Source organism: Silurus aristotelis (genome assembly GCF_946808225.1).
Source record: "Silurus aristotelis genome assembly, chromosome: 24".
NCBI lineage: Eukaryota > Metazoa > Chordata > Actinopteri > Siluriformes > Siluridae > Silurus > Silurus aristotelis.
The window spans coordinates 3,820,424-3,839,480 of NC_139597.1; the positions used below are offsets into that span (position 1 = coordinate 3,820,424).

A 19,057-nucleotide genomic window follows, 5' to 3' on the forward strand; every position below is an offset into this window, starting at 1 on the left:
TTTTCTTAAGTCTTACTCACTTAGTCTGTCTCTCTCTCTTACTCACACACACACTTACACACACACACACAGAGCGAGCCACAAATCATTCATTCTTTCTGCCCCATGGTGTTTTTAGTTCATTAACTCAGAAGAAAGTGCTTAACAAGAGAGGGAGAAAGAAAGCCCTGTCGATACAGAAACACGGGCACCAGGCAACGGCGCTCCCCGAAGCCTGCGCAGCGATACATCATTATGACTCGTGTGTCAGGAATCAATAACGGCCCACGGGGGCTGCCGAACATATTAACGCGACGAAAAACATCTTTAATATTCCGACTTCATTTGAATGATCGCGTGCGTACGGCGGGCGAGCGACGGGGAGGTCGCAGAAGCGTCACAGGAGAGAAGCTCGACGAAGTGAAGCTGGTTTTCCCAGAGCTGCTTCAACCTGATGCTTACCACCTCAATTCCTAGTTTCAGGCATATTTTTCTAATCACCAGTCTTCAGCAGAAAAAATGCCCAGAAATATATTTTAGATTTATTATTATTATTATATTTTATCATTTCTATACCTTTTTTGCTGCTTAAATGGTTTTGCAAGATTTATTCTTTCGCTTCGTTTGCTTTCACTGTATCACTGAATCCCAAAAAATAAATAAATAAATAAAATTAACTCTGTGTGGTGTTTCATCACGGTCCAAATCACAATTCTTTTAATACCTGTGCTTCAGATATTTTCTCTCCAGACCTCAAAGAATGGGGCTGAAATTGTAAATCAGCTCCTGTGTTTCATATCTACACAATATCCGTTTCATATCTACAAGAACGTTGGTGAATGTTGTTCTCGGTTCAGATTTATAGACTAATAGCTAGAAGTTAATTGTTGGAGTCAAGAAATGTGTAAGGATTTAATTTTGGGATGATGTGATCCATTTAATCAAGGTCTTTAATTAGAAGGGCAGTATTGTACATGTAGTTCACCAACATTCACTATCAAATACCAATATTCTCCATTACATTTCAACAATCACATTCGAACCTGAAAATTCTAAACCATTAAACACCAACATCCTCCATTACACTCCAAAATTCACCATTAAACACCAACATTCTCCATTTAACTCCAAAATTCACCATTAAACACCAACATTCTCCAGTTAACTCCAAAATTCACCATTAAACACCAACATTCTCCATTTAACTCCAAAATTCACCATTAAACACCTACATTCTCCAGTTAACTCCAAAATTCACCATTAAACACCAACATTCTCCATTACACTCCAAAATTCACCATTAACACCAACATTCTCCATTTAACTCCAAAATTCACCATTAAACACCAACATTCTCCATTTAACTCCAAAATTCACCATTAAACACCAACATTCTCCATTTAACTCCAAAATTCACCATTAAACACCAACATTCTCCATTTAACTCCAAAATTCACCATTAAACACCAACATTCTCCATTTAACTCCAAAATTCACCATTAAACACCAACATTCTCCATTACACTCCAAAATTCACCATTAAACACCAACATTCTCCATTACACTCCAAAATTCACCATTAAACACCAACATTCTCCATTACACTCCAAAATTCACCATTAAACACCAACATTCTCCATTACACTCCAAAATTCAACATTAAACACCAACATTCTCCATTACACTCCAAAATTCACCATTAAACACCAACATTCTCCATTACACTCCAAAATTCACCATTAAACACCAACATTCTCCATTACACTCCAAAATTCACCATTAAACACCAATATTCTCCATTTAACTCCAAAATTCACCATTAAACACCAACATTCTCCATTACACTCCAAAATTCACCATTAAACACCAACATTCTCCATTACACTCCAAAATTCAACATTAAACACCAACATTCTCCATTACACTCCAAAATTCACCATTAAACACCAACATTCTCCATTTAACTCCAAAATTCACCATTAAACACCAACATTCTCCATTACACTCCAAAATTCACCATTAAACACCAACATTCTCCATTTAACTCCAAAATTCACCATTAAACACCAACATTCTCCATTACACTCCAAAATTCACCATTAAACACCAACATTCTCCATTTAACTCCAAAATTCACCATTAAACACCAACATTCTCCATTACACTCCAAAATTCAACATTAAACACCAATATTCTCCATTTAACTCCAAAATTCACCATTAAACACCAACATTCTCCATTACACTCCAAAATTCACCATTAAACACCAACATTCTCCATTACACTCCAAAATTCAACATTAAACACCAACATTCTCCATTACACTCCAAAATTCACCATTAAACACCAACATTCTCCATTTAACTCCAAAATTCACCATTAAACACCAACATTCTCCATTTAACTCCAAAATTCACCATTAAACACCAACATTCTCCATTTAACTCCAAAATTCACCATTAAACACCAACATTCTCCATTTAACTCCAAAATTCACCATTAAACACCAACATTCTCCATTTAACTCCAAAATTCACCATTAAACACCAACATTCTCCATTTAACTCCAAAATTCACCATTAAACACCAACATTCTCCATTTAACTCCAAAATTCACCATTAAACACCAACATTCTCCATTTAACTCCAAAATTCACCATTAAACACCAACATTCTCCATTTAACTCCAAAATTCACCATTAAACACCAACATTCTCCATTACACTCCAAAATTCACCATTAAACACCAACATTCTCCATTACACTCCAAAATTCACCATTAAACACCAACATTCTCCATTACACTCCAAAATTCACCATTAAACACCAACATTCTCCATTACACTCCAAAATTCACCATTAAACACCAACATTCTCCATTACACTCCAAAATTCACCATTAATCACCAACATTCTCCATTACACTCCAAAATTCACCAATAAACACCAACATTCTCCATTACACTCCAAAATTCACCATTAAACACCAACATTCTCCATTTAACTCCAAAATTCACCATTAAACACCAACATTCTCCATTACACTCCAAAATTCACCATTAAACACCAACATTCTCCATTTAACTCCAAAATTCACCATTAAACACCAACATTCTCCATTACACTCCAAAATTCACCATTAAACACCAACATTCTCCATTACACTCCAAAATTCAACATTAAACACCAACATTCTCCATTACACTCCAAAATTCAACATTAAACACCAACATTCTCCATGACACTCCAAAATTCAACATTAAACACCAACATTCTCCATTACACTCCAAAATTCAACATTAAACACCAACATTCTCCATTACACTCCAAAATTCACCATTAAACACCAACATTCTCCATTACACTCCAAAATTCAACATTAAACACCAATATTCTCCATTTAACTCCAAAATTCACCATTAAACACCAACATTCTCCATTACACTCCAAAATTCTACATTAAACACCAACATTCTCCATTACACTCCAAAATTCAACATTAAACACCAACATTCTCCATTACACTCCAAAATTCACCATTAAACACCAACATTCTCCATTTAACTCCAAAATTCACCATTAAACACCAACATTCTCCATTACACTCCAAAATTCAACATTAAACACCAACATTCTCCATTACACTCCAAAATTCAACATTAAACACCAACATTCTCCATTACACTCCAAAATTCAACATTAAACACCAACATTCTCCATTACACTCCAAAATTCACCATTAAACACCAACATTCTCCATTACACTCCAAAATTCACCATTAAACACCAACATTCTCCATTACACTCCAATATTCACCATTAAACACCAACATTCTCCATTACACTCCAAAATTCACCATTAAACACCAACATTCTCCATTACACTCCAAAATTCAACATTAAACACCAATATTCTCCATTTAACTCCAAAATTCACCATTAAACACCAACATTCTCCATTACACTCCAAAATTCACCATTAAACACCAACATTCTCCATTACACTCCAACAATTACACTTAAACATAAAAATTCACCATCAAACACAGACATTCTTCATTACACTTCAAAGTTCACCATCAAACACTGACTTTTAACACTGGTGGCACATGTAATTTTCCATCACTTGAACTCGGAGACACGAATTTACATGTCAATGCCTCTGTGGCCGAAGCCAGCTCCATGAAGCTTTATATACATGGGTTGGAGTGAAAGATCTTAAACCTTCTGTTATAGAACTTTAATCTCAACCCTAGTGAATACCTTTGGGATGAATTGGACTGCCGACTGCACCCCAGGCCTCGTTTCTATACATTTGACATTTATGGCAACTATCCAGAGCGTCTTACAACAGAGCAGTTGAGGGTTAAGGGCCTTGCTCAAGGGCCCAACAAAGGGAGACTGGTGGTGCTGGGATTTAAACTTAGATGGTGTAATCCAGAGTCCAATGCTTTAACCATTGATCTCAAGTCCTCGAATAATGTTGTCTATGTAGATTGTTTTATGAATAACGTGTATAGAAAAATATCACTCTGTTATTAGTGTTTTTCTCTTCAGGTCTTGCTCCAAACACGTCCAGAGATAATCATGGCAAGTAATTCAGAACACACAGGATGTAGGTATAAGGCACATCTGCAGGAGGAAGGTGAAGGAGTGAAAATGGATTAGAGAGATGCCCAGTCTGATGTGATGGATGTCAAGAACCTTTAGGTTGCCTTCTGGGGTGTCAAGAACTTTCCATAAGCCATGAGGCCATTAGGAGTATAAGCCTAGTGATGGGAAACCAAGCTAAACCCTGTGGGATATGGATCCAGTGATTAGCTCTACAGCTAATGAAGAAAAATCTCAGCCAGAATGCACATTAGTTCGATATAACTAGATTGTCTCGGTGCTTTGCTGGGAAATCAACAAGATTCAGATCCAGCAGAGTGCACAAGACTGAGAACAGACCAACTGTCAAACTCGTTATGATCCCAGAAATAGCTGGATGTATGTATGGATTTATGTATGTATGGATTAGTGAAAGAAGAGTCAGCAGGTTCTTTATTATGCAACCGTGCTTATGGGATCTGCAGTTTTGTTAAAGCTTCATGCTGTATGTGGGGAAATGGGTTGCAATTTATGGAACTAAAAAATATTATTATTGAAGTGAAGTAAAGTGTGTGTGTGTGTGTGTGTGTGTGTGTGTGTGTGTGTGTGTGTGTGTGTGTGTGTGTGTGTGTGTGTGTGTAAATAAACACTTCACACTTTATTTAGACACTGATTGCTCTTAAAACTTTGCTCTTCTTTGTGTGCAAACCTCACAAGTTACCTTACTGAAGAACCTTGAACTCAATGCCACATGTTTAAAATACTATGGGACATGCTGCATTGTAATGCTGGAGGGATCTTTCGGAAAATAGCATTAAACTGTGGCCATGAAGGATGCACATGGTCAGCAAAAATACTCAAATACACTGTCATTCAAGAGATGAGTGATTGGTATTAACAGCCCAAAGTGTGCCAAGAAAACATCCCCAATACTATTACACAGTGGTGTATCAGAGGTATTTTACACCAAAGCCTTCAGTGTTGTCCTTCCTGAATTAGACCACCTCTCAATACCATCATTATGATGCCACGGATATAGAAACCATCAATGTTCTACAGAAACGTGAAATAACAGAGCGCTGCATCACAGACAGAAACCCAATGAACACAATTTAACCGGTCTCCTTTCACTGCAGCCACAGCCGCACTACCTGCATACACCGGACTGTATGGATAGAAAGCGCAAAATTAAAAACACAAACAAGCTTTGAAATGTTTTGGCCGATCTTTCCTCAAAATGTCCAGCTTTTCTTCAACAGTTCATCTTGTATCTGCAACCAAATCAATTTCTTCTCCTCTGTCAGCCATTGTGGAATAAAAAAAATCAGCTATTAAATCCACACAAATATATTTGAACTTGTGCATTTTGCTTCAGGTGCGGTTTGGGAATCTGACCAGTGCGTTCTCCGACCATTCATATTAAAGGTGGTGAAAATTCCAATATTTTATGGACACCTGCTAGATGGCGCCGGTGTCACCAAACCCGAAATCTGATTGGTTAAAGCAACATGTAGTTTACACTATAGACGCTATACAACTGAGAGAAATACTATGATATAAAGAGAATACACTATTGGGAATAATTTTATACATACTCAGTGACAAAAAAATTTATTAAAAAGTAACTTGGTTATTCTGATTTGGTGGTTTTGCTCGTCCTGATGGTCCACCGCTGGCAAATCATTAACCTCCAATGTTTATTTGACATATTAGACTGAGAGTTCGAATGACCTCGTGCGATCGTACTCCTAAAGCCAATAAATGAGTTACTTTGAGTTATTAGAACAGTAAATATGGAATAAATGGGGAATGAGATGTTCAAACAGCACATACCATCAAAAAAGCATTCCAATCTTACGCTCAGGTGTCCACAAACTTCTCTCCATAGTATACATTCATGATTTTCTAAATAGCATTATATTTATAGTAGAAGCCCAAATCCAGAGCAACTAACAGTTATTATAGTTGAGTATCTTACAGCTGAGCAAAAAAGGGTTAAGGGCGTTGCCCAAAGACCCCCAACAGTGGCAGGATTTGAACCCATGGCCTTCTGGTCAGAAGGCCAACATCTCATCTGCTGAACTACTACATCCTACTTCATTAGCTTGCAATCTCACGTCCTCACAAACCTGCGCTGCCTGAAATTGTGTTTGAGGCTCCGCACCTTCCTTTGTGTAACAGTTACTATATAGATGACGTGTAAAGAAAAGACGCCAACTTTAGGAAGTCAATTCTACCATAAGTTTGGCCAAAGAGGAAAATAATTTGTCTTTACTAATGAAAAATGTCGACATGAGACAGATGAAAAGCAGTAAAAGCTATTTTGATATGATACAAAATGTAATAGAACTTATAGGAACTTCTAAAACTTCATAAGCTGAAGCTTTTTAAAAAAAAATCTTTTTTTTAAAATATGTCTCTGGCATTGTTCAGGGGGCTGTTCCAAATGTGGGGGCATCTCGAATTCAGCCGTGGGCCATGGTTTGGAGACCCCTGATGTAGAGTGCACAATGAGTGCTCAATTTGTGTAGTAGTATCTTGGTACAGTCTGAGCTATGCCGGGGCTGGTGTAGAGATGTCACCAGGATGCACTATGGAAAGAAGGCAAGCTGGTGAAGGTGGTGTGATGCTCAAGGTGATGTTCTACTGGGAATCGTTGTGTCCGGTTCTTTATGTTGAACCGCGTACCTAAACACTGATCCAACGCACGTTCTTGCTAAGAATTTACCTTAATAATAGTGTGCTACTGCTCTTTCAGCAGGATAACATGCTACAACAGAAACTGCTCAGGAATGGTTTGAGGAACATGACCTAGAGTTCAAGGTGTTGACTTGACCAATAAATTTCCCAGACCTCAATCCAATCAAGTGGCTGTAGGACCTGCTGGACAGTACCACAGGTACAGTACCACAGCACACCTTCAGGGGTCTTGTGAAGTCCAGCAGACTTTGATGGGTCAGAAATGATTTAATAGCATAAAGTGGACCTGCACAATATTAGACAGGGAAGTTTAATGTTATGGGTATCGGTGTATATACACACACACACACACACACACACACACACACACACACACACACACACACTTTTTGCCTTGGGGTCACCAGATTCACTTTCACTCTAAACAGATTAACGTAGTGATAAAAGAAGAATGAATATATATAAATAAAGGGAAATAATTACAATGTTAAATACACTTTTTGGGCAAAAGTATTGGGACTGACTTGTCCAGCCATACATGGTTCTTCCACAAAACTCTTGCTGCCAATTTGGAGGCAAACAATTGTACAGGACGTCTTTGGATGTGGGAGCATGAAACATTTTCCCTTTACTTGAACTAGGAAACCCAAACCTGTTTATGACAATGTCCATGTGTACAAAGCCAGCTCCATGAAGATTTGGGATGGAGTGGAAGTTCCCCTGTTACAGAGCTTTCAACCCTATTGAACACATTTGGAACAAATTGGAACACTGATTGTATCCCAGGCCTCCTATATATATATATATATATATATATATATATATATATATATATATATATATATATATATATATAAATATATATATATATATATATATATATATATATATATATATATATAAATATATATATATATATATATATATATATATATATATATATATATATATATATATATAATATAATATAATATATAATATAATATAATATATATAATAACTAACAACACACACCAGAAGATTTGAAGCTACTCATTCCGTTTATCACCATTTATATCTGCACTGTTATAATTTCATTACTGGAACTATAGTCAAATTTGTGTATGTGAAACATTTTACTTCATTTCTGATCAGAGGAAAGAAACGAACTAAATGACAAAAAACAAACAAAGATTCGTTCATGAACGAGTTTGAAAGAGTCACTAAAATGATCTGATCTTCCCTTCATTAATCTCCAGATCTTATTTAAAGTTCTAGTAGTGATTTAGAATGAGCATAGACGTATAGACTTACCTGGCCATGCAGGTGCGATGTGCACTAATAACCTCCCTGGTTACCATAGCAACGACCCAAACAGAGGAGATTTTTTGACAGCGTTTGACGTTCTTGTGGGATGTTCCTGGTCTGCAGTGGTCAGTATCTATCAAAAGTGCTCCAAGGAAGGAACAGTGGTCAACTGGTGACAGGATTGTAGGCGGCTGAGGCCGAGTGTTGTGTGTGTGTGTATATATATATATATATATATATATATATATATATATATATATATATATATATATATATATATATATGGGGATAGTTGTAACATGGGTCACTTTTTTTAACACTTACAATTTTTCAAATCAGGAAATAGTTACAAATCACCTGATTTACTTCATACATGCAAGTTTAGTCGAACCCTGTGACTGACAACATTTAAAAGGGAAAAACTTAAATTATTTTTGTGATTGCAAAGCCTGATTACTCGTCAAAGTAAAATGATATTTGTGTATCTGTGTAGACGTTTTTCATGCAGTTGTTGTTGCTAATACATTAGCTGTCAGCTGTAAGGTGAGCTAATTCACAGCTACAAGACTCTGCTCTAGTAAAACATTACAACCAGCCCTAAGCTAATTTAGTTGCGTGTACGTACATCGTTTCATTTCAGTAAGACTAGGTTTTGGAAGAGTAAGACAGACTAAGGGGTATCCCTCAGGATACTAAAGGAAGCATTAGATGATATAAAACATCTGGGAAGATCGGTGGCAAAAGGGTGAAATGTCTAGAGTAGGCTACCACAGTGAAAACAAGAAGGAACAAGAGAAATAACATCTAGCCATACAATCCAGACATATTTGAGGAGAGTGAGTTTTACCAATCACACCTCCAGCTATCCATCTGACCTCTCCTCTAGCTGCCCACAAGACCATTCCTGAAATGTTCGACCTGTGCTGAAGAATTGATCAACTTTATCCCCAGGTGACCTGCGACCCATAACAAAAGCTGTACCAAAGAAAATTCCTGCAACAGGAAGAAACAGAAGACAGACAGCAATACTTACAGATACACCTGTCAAAAAAACCCTGGAAAAAGAGCAGAGAACGGAGAAGTCTGACCAGGTGAAACGGAAAAATAAGCTCTCCTGAGAAAGGTCTGGGCAACAAACACAAATCATGACAACAATGTTTACACAATGTTCCAGTGTTTGAGTTTTATTATGGTCATTACTACGACTGAGAGGAACAAACTTACAGACACACAAGGTTTAGGTGTTCAGTTTTATGATGATGATGATGATGATGATGATGATGTTAATGTAACACATGCAAACACACACCACTTATACTGAAACATCAGCGATGAATTAAAAACTTTTAAATGCTTTTTTGTCATAATCCTTATTTCATTGTTACACATCACTCTGGTGGATATTGTGATGTTACACTGTAACATTTCATTCGTCTTTTCTGAAACTAAACTATTTATCTTCTGTTTGTGCTACAATGATCACAGGTATGTCATTTAATAGCAGACACTTAGAACTAGTTTGCATTTGCATTTTTGTTGATTTATATATATATACAGCGGAAACTCGGAACGGGGGACCACTGTGGTACCTCAGTGAATTCATCTAGACATTATGTCACTTTAATACAATACAATACAATTTTGTGTTTTAAAAATTTGTATAAAATATTTGAGTAAAAACACAGTTTCAAATGTTATTCCTAACGTTCCTGAACATTCGGTCCCGCTGCAGATTCCCGCCAATTTTAAAATAATCCGCAACTTGCCGTTATTTACGTTCCAAATTAGAACCTGCGAATTCCCGAGCCGTGAATTAACGGTGTTTTACTGTATTCAGTAGTGAACAGTGATGAAGTAAATATAGTTTGTTACTGTACATTACACTACACTACAGATACTACGTGTTTTTTTCAGCGTATCTGTACTTTTTCTCGAGCTGTACATTTGGGGAAACTTTTAACTTTAACCACTACATTTCAAAGTCAAATATTTTACTTTTTACTAATCTACATTACTCAAAATCAGTCGTTCCTTTTTTATTTATGAGCGAATAAAAGCTTAACCTATTAATCACACAGGAAGTCACCAATCAAGTCAAGTGAAGTTTATTTCTATTGCGCTTTTCACAACAGACATTGTCAGTTAAGGTGAACGATGTGTATTTATCCCTGATGAGCAGCCGTGGCGACTGTGGTGAGGAAAAACTCCCTTAGATGTTATGAGGAAGAAACCTTGAGAGGAACCAGACTCAAAAGTGGAACCCATCCTTATTTGGGTGACATCAAGACCAATCAGGGTCTTAAACTTGTTTTGATTGGCAGTGGCGGATTAAGGCAGAGGTGACATGGGCATCTTCTCAGGGATGTTCACACACACACACACACACACAAAAAAAAAACATTATTGTTTTTTATTGCATTCCCCCAATGAACCTGGTCGTGACTCGGAGTGTGCACCCACCACCTGAAGAAGTTCCCTCACTCATACAATCAGAAAGGAGAGGCGGGGGCTGGGTGACGTCACGTCAGTAAGGAGAGCTGAACCCAAATTATAATTAGGGATGACAAAAAGGTCTAAACCCTCAGGAGACCAATTAAAAAATAAAAGAGGAAAGAAGTAGAGGGGGAACATGCAATAGATAAAGGTGTGTATGCAGCTCTATCGCTCTTCTCGTTAGGAGGATAGTAAAGACTAATGCATTTAATATAATAGGTTAATAACTGAACATCACGTAGGTCATGCTGTGTTTCCTGCTATGCTTTTACACATAGAGCAACATTTCTATTAATATTATAATTTATAGTATGTAGTTTATTATAATGTGTGTAGCAACAAAACAATGACACCCTCACTAGTGTAGTTGGATTGTAGATAAACTCCTGTAGCACTAATAGATTTGGTTACCTTTAATTAAGGTGATGTCGTAAAGGTTTTCTGTGATTGTACTGAAAAGGTACTGAACTGAGTTAGGAGAATCTCCAGTGCTGCTGAAAGAGCTTCAACTTCAAAAGACGTATATTATAAGGATGTAGATGTTGTATGTATCTTAAAGCTACAATTAGCCAAGGGGTTTTATGGTTATTGGTTCTGAGAGTTTGATAAATTGTGCACACGTGTATTTAATTGTGCAGTAAATGCATTTAGGGTAATATTTATATATGAAAGGGAGCTTTCAGAAATGTGTACAAATGTGTGGACTGAGAACATGTTACTGATCCAGTGACGGAAGCTGAAGCAGAGTGGAGCTTTTTTTAAACTGAAACTAATCAATAGAGGAGACGTCGGGTCATGGTGTGGTTCACCAGGGCCTCATTCAAGCTACAAACACTATTGGTGCTTTGCGTATCTACTGATCACCAACATACAGTTCAGCATCAGTTCAACATCAAGCAGAACATTTAGAGAGGAATAAATGATGGAGAAACTCCAGACTCGAACTCGCCACAACACACGTGACCCTCATTTACACGATTTCTTTAAAGTTGTTGAAACGAAGGTTTTGGGTTCATGATCATTTATTAGATATTAATCAGTGTTTGACTCATTAATATCATTCTATTAATAGTTCAGTGTGTTAAGAGTCACATTCGAGTCTTTTCACATAAACTGAAGTGATTAAAGTAACGAGTCTTGTGATAAAAAAATGATAATAGGAACATTACAGCCATAATAAATCACAGTACTTTGGATACTTAGGTACATTTAAAGGCAAAAACTTTTGTACTTTTACTCAAGTGAACGATTAAATGGACACTTTTACTTTATATATAATACACACACACACACACACACACACACACACACACACACACACACACACACACACACACACACATATATATACAGGTGTCCACAAACTTTTGGCCATATACAGGGCAGGTCTCTCTCTCTCTCTCTCTCTCTCTCTCTCTCTCTCTCTCTCGCTCTCTCTCTCAGCCCGGTTGCTAAGCAACGGCTTTAAACGCTAACCCGAGGCGCTTTTTTCTCTCGCGTGCTTTATCGCTATCGCCCGTTTCCGGTCTATAATAGAAGTGAAAAACTTTTCTGTCTTACTTTCGTTATTTATTAATTTTTCAAATAAAGTAAACATTATAAAAGAAAACGGGTCTGTTTGTGTTTCTCAGGAGACCAGAACCGCTCGACGACACGCTGGAGATCCTCCTGGGTGAAGAACCAGAGAGAGAAGCACGAGCTCCGGTACAGGAGTCTCCAGAGCTGAAAGAGCAGCAGGAGGAACAGGAAAGTCACGATGGAGGTACAACATCTACCGGGTCTTTTTATTTAATATACAAACTTTCAAAAACATTGGAGATGTTTGATTTCTAGATTTACAGCAGTAATGATTTAGATTGAAGTTGGTGCACAAAATGACCTGGGATCCTACTTCATCTTAGAAGTGTTTAATTTTATTATTATTATTATTAGGAGTAGTAGTAGTAGTATCAGTTGCATATTTACATTAATAGTAAGACAATTAATATTACTATTAATACTACTACTAATTGTATTACTTTTACCAACAGAAATCAATTAGTGTTTGACTCATTAATATCATTCTGTTAATGACTCAATCACTGATTGATTTCTATTGGAATGATCATGAACCCAAAACCTTCTTTTCAACTACTTAAAAAGAAATCGTGTAAATGAGGTCACGTGTGTTGTATTCGAGTCTGGAGTTTAGAACGATCAAAACACGTTCTAAACAGAGCGAGCGCTCGATCCTGATTGGTGGATTTTATCTGCTGATAAATAAAAAAGACTGACTGATTTGGCAAAATGTAGTAAAAAGTGAGATTTAATTTTGAAATGTAGTGAAGTTTAAGGAAAAGTTTTACTAAATACTTCAGTAAAGAACAGATACGTTAAAAAGCGACTTAATTACAGTAACGATTTATATTTACTTCTTTACTGTTCACCACTATTGTAGTAGTGAGTTTTACTAGTAGTACTAGTAGTCTAATAGACACTGCAACTACTACAACTACTACTATTACCGCAACTACCACCGCTACTAGTTATACTACACCTACCAGTATTAATACTACTACTGTTATTTCTAAGGCAAGCTCCAAACCTCTACACTACAACCACAACTGTGCACCTACAACATCTGGAGCAGTTCAGAATCAATGTTTGTCTAATAACATGACAAAAACATAAAAATGTAAATAAAATCCAACCTACTCACCAGAGATGCAGACTCATAATGTGCACCGCTCCTCAGAGGCTGTAATCCAGTGGTACCGCTCGTATTCACTGGTCTGGAAGTGGAGAACAAACCCTTTCCCGGGCTGAGACACGCTAGCTAGCTTCAGGAGGTCTAGCTTTTCTTTAAAATGTATTGTTAAATATGTCCGAGACCAAATCAATTTAGGCATAAAAAAGTCTAACTCTGATATATTAATGTGTGCAGAGCTACACACGTGTTTTACCAGTCGAACTTGGCTGTAACAGTTTCCCTCTGAACAACCAATCAGAGGACGGGATAATGCTGACGCTATTCTCCAGCGAGCTGCCCTGTGAGGAGAATCAGAAATCTGATTGGTTAAAGATAAAGACCTGTTGATAAAATTCTCTATAGTAAAAAAGCCAGCAGTACTGATTCTGAAGGCTCTGGGCAGATTAGATTGACATGGCAGCACATAGACGCAGAAATCTGATTGGACAAAAAATCGAACATCCACATACACGTACTGGAAGCAGTGAAGCCATGAGAAACACGAAATGAGGAGAATAAACTGTTGGGAATAAATTAAATCAATTTCATAGAACAAATATTAGAATACTACTGTTACCATGTTTACACACTGTACCACTACCTAATCTACTACTAATAATAATAATACATATTTATTTATTTTGGAATGAAGGATGGTGAACTGACTGAACATGAAGTATCTAAACATCTCTCCAGTTTGGGTCGCTCAGCTACAGGACTACAGCATGTGTATCTGTCCCTCTCTATACCTGTGAGTGACACACACACACACACACACACACACACACACACACACACACACACACACACACACACACACACACACACACACACACAATATTAATAACAGTCATTTTTTTTATCAAAATTACAATGATTATAATAATAATATTCATAATTAAGAAGTACATGTTTTGAGTAAATAAATAAACAGACCCTGTGACTGTGATCTCAGAATTGCACTGAATATTAATCTTGATATTTCAACCACATTCTACTGCTAGAATCAACTCAATGAAATTTAAATGAAGAATTTTTGGGGGGAAGCTGAAATCTTTATGCTGGATAATAGATAGAAATAGAAAATTCTCCTCAGAAAAAAGTTCCTAAATGACAGAGAACAAAGAATTCTCGATCCTGATTGGTCGGAAATTGTGTATTATTTCTGTATAAGTATTTAAGTGCAGTGGAAGACTGCGTACATTGTTCCTGTACTCGAGTTAAAGAGAACAAATCCCCTGCTAAATATAAATCCACAAACTTATTCAGCACACTACATTTTTTTAGGGTTTGTGAACAAAAAATTGTTTATAGTTACTACATTATATGGACACAAGTTTGTGGACACCTGAACATAAAAATTGTATGTGCTTCCTGAACATTCTGCATTTAGCCCCCATTTGCTGTTATAATGAACCTCCACTCTTCTGGGAAGATGTTTCAGTAGATTTTGTGAATGTAGATGAGGTGAGGAGGCCTGGGGTGCAGTATGAGTTCACAATCGTCCCACGGTGTTTAATGGTGTTTATTGCTTTATAGCAGGAGATCTTCCACTCGATCCTTTGTAAAGTGTATCTTCATGGAGCTGGTTTTATGCTAGAACTAGAATATCCCAGTTTAAATGAAGAAAATATTTCATACTCCAGCATCCAAAGATGTGGGACTTTCTGCTAACAGTTTGGGGGGAAAAAACACATGGCTGAAAAAGTTTGGTGTCCCAATACTTTTGACTAAACCGTGTATAACATGAGTAAGATCAGGATCTTTTCGCTTAGATGTTTAAAATGAAATGAAATTGAATTATTTACCAATTTATATATACTGTATATATAATTTTACATACTACTGATGTAAAGAGAATGGGAAAAAAACATTCACTTTCACAGAACCCTGCTGTTTTTAATTCTTATCTTTTATTAATTTATTTCGTTTATAGAAGAAAAGCTTGAAAAACCTGTCTATTTTGTCCAAATACATCCATCTTCAAAAACTTGAACTTCCCAACAACCAAATAAAAGGTACACGTCGTCCTTCAATCTATTCATCTTAGAAACTCTAAAAATACTAAAAAACTTACACAATTATTATTTTTTGTCAGGCATGTGCTTTTATTATGTGCATATATTCTCAGGATAAATGTCACTTTTAAAGATGTAAAAAAAAAAAAAAACAACAAAAAAAAACACCAAAACCGAACAAAAACATCAATCTCTCCTTTATGTTTAATGTTTTGTGACCGTTAGATTTGTCCTGCGTGAGCCACATGCCATACCTTCTTACGCTCGACGCCTCCCACAACGAAATCTCCGACTTCTTTGGATTCCAACCGCCGAAAAATCTCAAGGTGAGACATGAAATAAGATGAGAGGAAAACTTTTTTTTATGTCTTATATGGGTCACATACGCTTCCTGTAAAAAGGGTTTTAACTCTACACTCACCTCTTGGTTTGTGCATACTGAGATGCTTTTCTGCTCACCACCTTAGTAAAGAGCGGTGATTTGAGTTACGAGCCTTTCTGTCAGCTCAAACCAGGCTGTTTATTCTCTTAATCAACAAGGCATTTTCTGTTCACAGGTGCTACCACTTGATCAATGATTGGCTGATAAGATAATTAGTGTTCCAGTGTTTCTAGTAAAGTAAGACAGCGAGTGTAATGAGTTTTAATGCACAAAGCGGACAATACGATTAACCGCAGTACAAAATTTGACCACACGGACAAGTTAAAGCTGTCATTGATGTGTGCAGTGGAAAAATCGATTTAATGGATATAAATAACGAAAAAGTTTACAATCATCTCACTCTGTATTCACCTGTAACTATATGATTCTATGGCTATTTAAAAGGTATTAATAGGTATTTATAAGGCAGTACATTCATTTACAATGATGATCACACTGGAAAAATATGAACCATTTGGTTGCCAACTTGTTCAACAATGGACCTTTTTTCAAAGCAGCTTCACAGAGATAAAACATTAATGAAAGGATGTATACATTTGTTCCTTATAATTAAAAGTTTATTACTAATCAGTGATTGTGGCAAGGAAAAACTCCCTGAGATGGTATGAGGAAGAGACTTTAAGAGGAACCAGACTCAAAAGGGAAACCCGTCCTCGTCTGGGTTGCACCGAATGTCCATTCATTACAGTTCCATCATTGTTGAGGTGTGCAGTGGTATTCGCTTAAATGCAGCCTGTGTGTCCTGAGCCTTCGGAGCAGACTGTTGATATAAATAACAGTCCAAATCTATCTTTAAAGGTTCTTGAGTTAGTAACTTCATAGATCTTTAGGCTGGTGATGTGAAACCGTACAGAGTGGTCAGAGAGAACTTTATTCAGAGGTAGGATGTCTGGAAGAACCAGGCAGATTTGAAGAGAGGAAAGGTACAGGAACGCTGATCGCTCGTCCCTCAGGAGCAAACTGTACTGTACTTAACCAAAAACTAAATATGGGGATTAATACGGTGGTATTCAGTTACATAAAGATGTCAAACGTCTTCTTTAACACAATTAATGAATCTTTAATCCTCTCTGCAGGAAGTGAATTTCTCCCACAACCACATTTCTTCAATGAAGGATTTGTCTGCCTATACGTCGCTCCGCAAGCTAGTTTTAGATTGTATCCTTTTATACTTAACCCTTAGGGGGCATCTTTGTGTCTTCTGACCTCCACTGCACTGTAAATGTCTCTTTACAAAATAATAACAATTAGTACTCTTTTTTTATATTATTTGTATTCTTGTTATTGTTGCTTCTGTATTAGTAGTCATTTATTTCTAATGAAATCATTCCCTAGTATAATATTAACCTATTTTTATACAGTAAATATAATACATTTTATATCCATATATTATAATACACTATATGGAAAAAAGTATCCCTGACTTTTCCAGTCATATTTGGTTCTTCCTCAAAACTGTTACCACAAACTTTTGTATGCAGTAGCATGGAAATTCCGCTTCGCTTAAACTAGAATTAAACCCATTCCACCCTGACAATAACCCTGTGCACAAATCCAGCTTCATGAAGACATGCTTTACTTGCTGGAGTGAAAGATCTCCTTCTACAGAAAGCGCTGACCGCAACTCTATTGAACACCTTTGGAATGACTGCACCCCAGAATCCAGCTCCATAGACCATAACATACATTTCAGCAAAACTCCCTGAGGTCCTGAGGTGGTACCAGAAGTTTCAAAAAAGTCCATTATTTATCTGTTTTCACACAACAATACTGCGTTCCTGCCACTTCTGGAATGTATCCTGGAAGTCTTCCTTTCAAAGCGTGTCGAGTACCCTCTGCGATTCGCGCCGGATCTCCGCAAAAGCGAAGCAGAGCCGAATCTGGCGAACAGTGTGGGTGCAGAAGTGAGATCATGTGGATCTCTCCGACAATCATCATGCACAAGTTGCTGAATGGTTTCGACATTTTCAGGGGGTTGATCTCGTTAAAACTCACGTGCCACTCGAAACACCTCGAATGACTCGTTGCGTACGGTCAGAACAGCATCAGTTGGCGCCGTTAGTCCGGAAACGTTTTGATACCACCTCGTATTTGAACTACATTTGAGATGATTACCGACAATGAAACTATAGGTCCAAGGATCTTCAAATGCCACCTCATCCTTCTTTCATAATCAAGAAGACTGCGTAAGCCAAATAGTTTAAACAGTCTGTAAAGACTGAAATAATAATCGTGCAGGATAATCTTCCTTCCAGAGATGGTGAATGAATCATAAGCATTTATTTAAGCTGTGCATTTTCTCACGAACTCTTACATAACCACTGAAAAGTCCTTAAATACAAAAGGTCTGAATGAAATTCCTCAACATTTCTCTCAACTCTGAACAGTGATTATACCTCTACTATGAGATATTTTAATGTGTCTAACTTACTAAACTATAAACATTATCTCTCTATACAAATCATTATCTCCAGTTGTTACCTTGACCAGGTTCCTCAATGGTTAGATAACTTCATCAGTGAAATCCGGGGGCTGGAGAACTGCAGCAGTCTGACTCATCTCAGCATGGAGCACAACAAGATCTTGCGCATCAGTGGCCTCAAAAATCTCAAACTCAGACAGCTCTGCCTGGTAATGTCTGTTCTCTCAACAGGTCTATGATCCGAGTTTAACGAGCTCGGACTCTGTCCGGCTGCGCACGTGAAAAGACGCATTAATGCGGTGGTATTTGTGATTTCCACCACATTGCTCATCAAAATGGTTGTCAAAGTCAAATCACCCAGACAGCTAATTATGGCGAATATGTGGATCATAATTGTG

At 37.0% G+C, this 19,057-nt stretch overlaps 1 protein-coding gene across 3 annotated transcripts in view; it reads left to right on the plus strand.

Moving 5' to 3' along the window:
• Positions 1-7,121: 7,121 nt before the first annotated feature.
• Positions 7,122-19,057, plus strand: part of lrguk (leucine-rich repeats and guanylate kinase domain containing) — a 28,006-nt gene continuing 16,070 nt past the window's right edge. The window contains exons 1-8 of one of the 3 annotated variants that reach the window (XM_083527985.1): positions 7,149-7,204; positions 7,328-7,468; positions 12,681-12,811; positions 14,430-14,528; positions 15,714-15,795; positions 16,021-16,121; positions 17,314-17,395; positions 18,744-18,868. In XM_083527985.1, the coding sequence (XP_083384111.1) occupies positions 12,806-12,811; positions 14,430-14,528; positions 15,714-15,795; positions 16,021-16,121; positions 17,314-17,395; positions 18,744-18,868 (495 nt within the window). In that variant the 5' untranslated portion in view covers positions 7,149-7,204; positions 7,328-7,468; positions 12,681-12,805. Of the gene's footprint in view, positions 7,469-12,527; positions 12,588-12,680; positions 12,812-14,429; positions 14,529-15,713; positions 15,796-16,020; positions 16,122-17,313; positions 17,396-18,743; positions 18,869-19,057 lie in introns of those variants that run through there. The other 2 variants (XM_083527987.1, XM_083527986.1) reach the window with 2 other exon arrangements.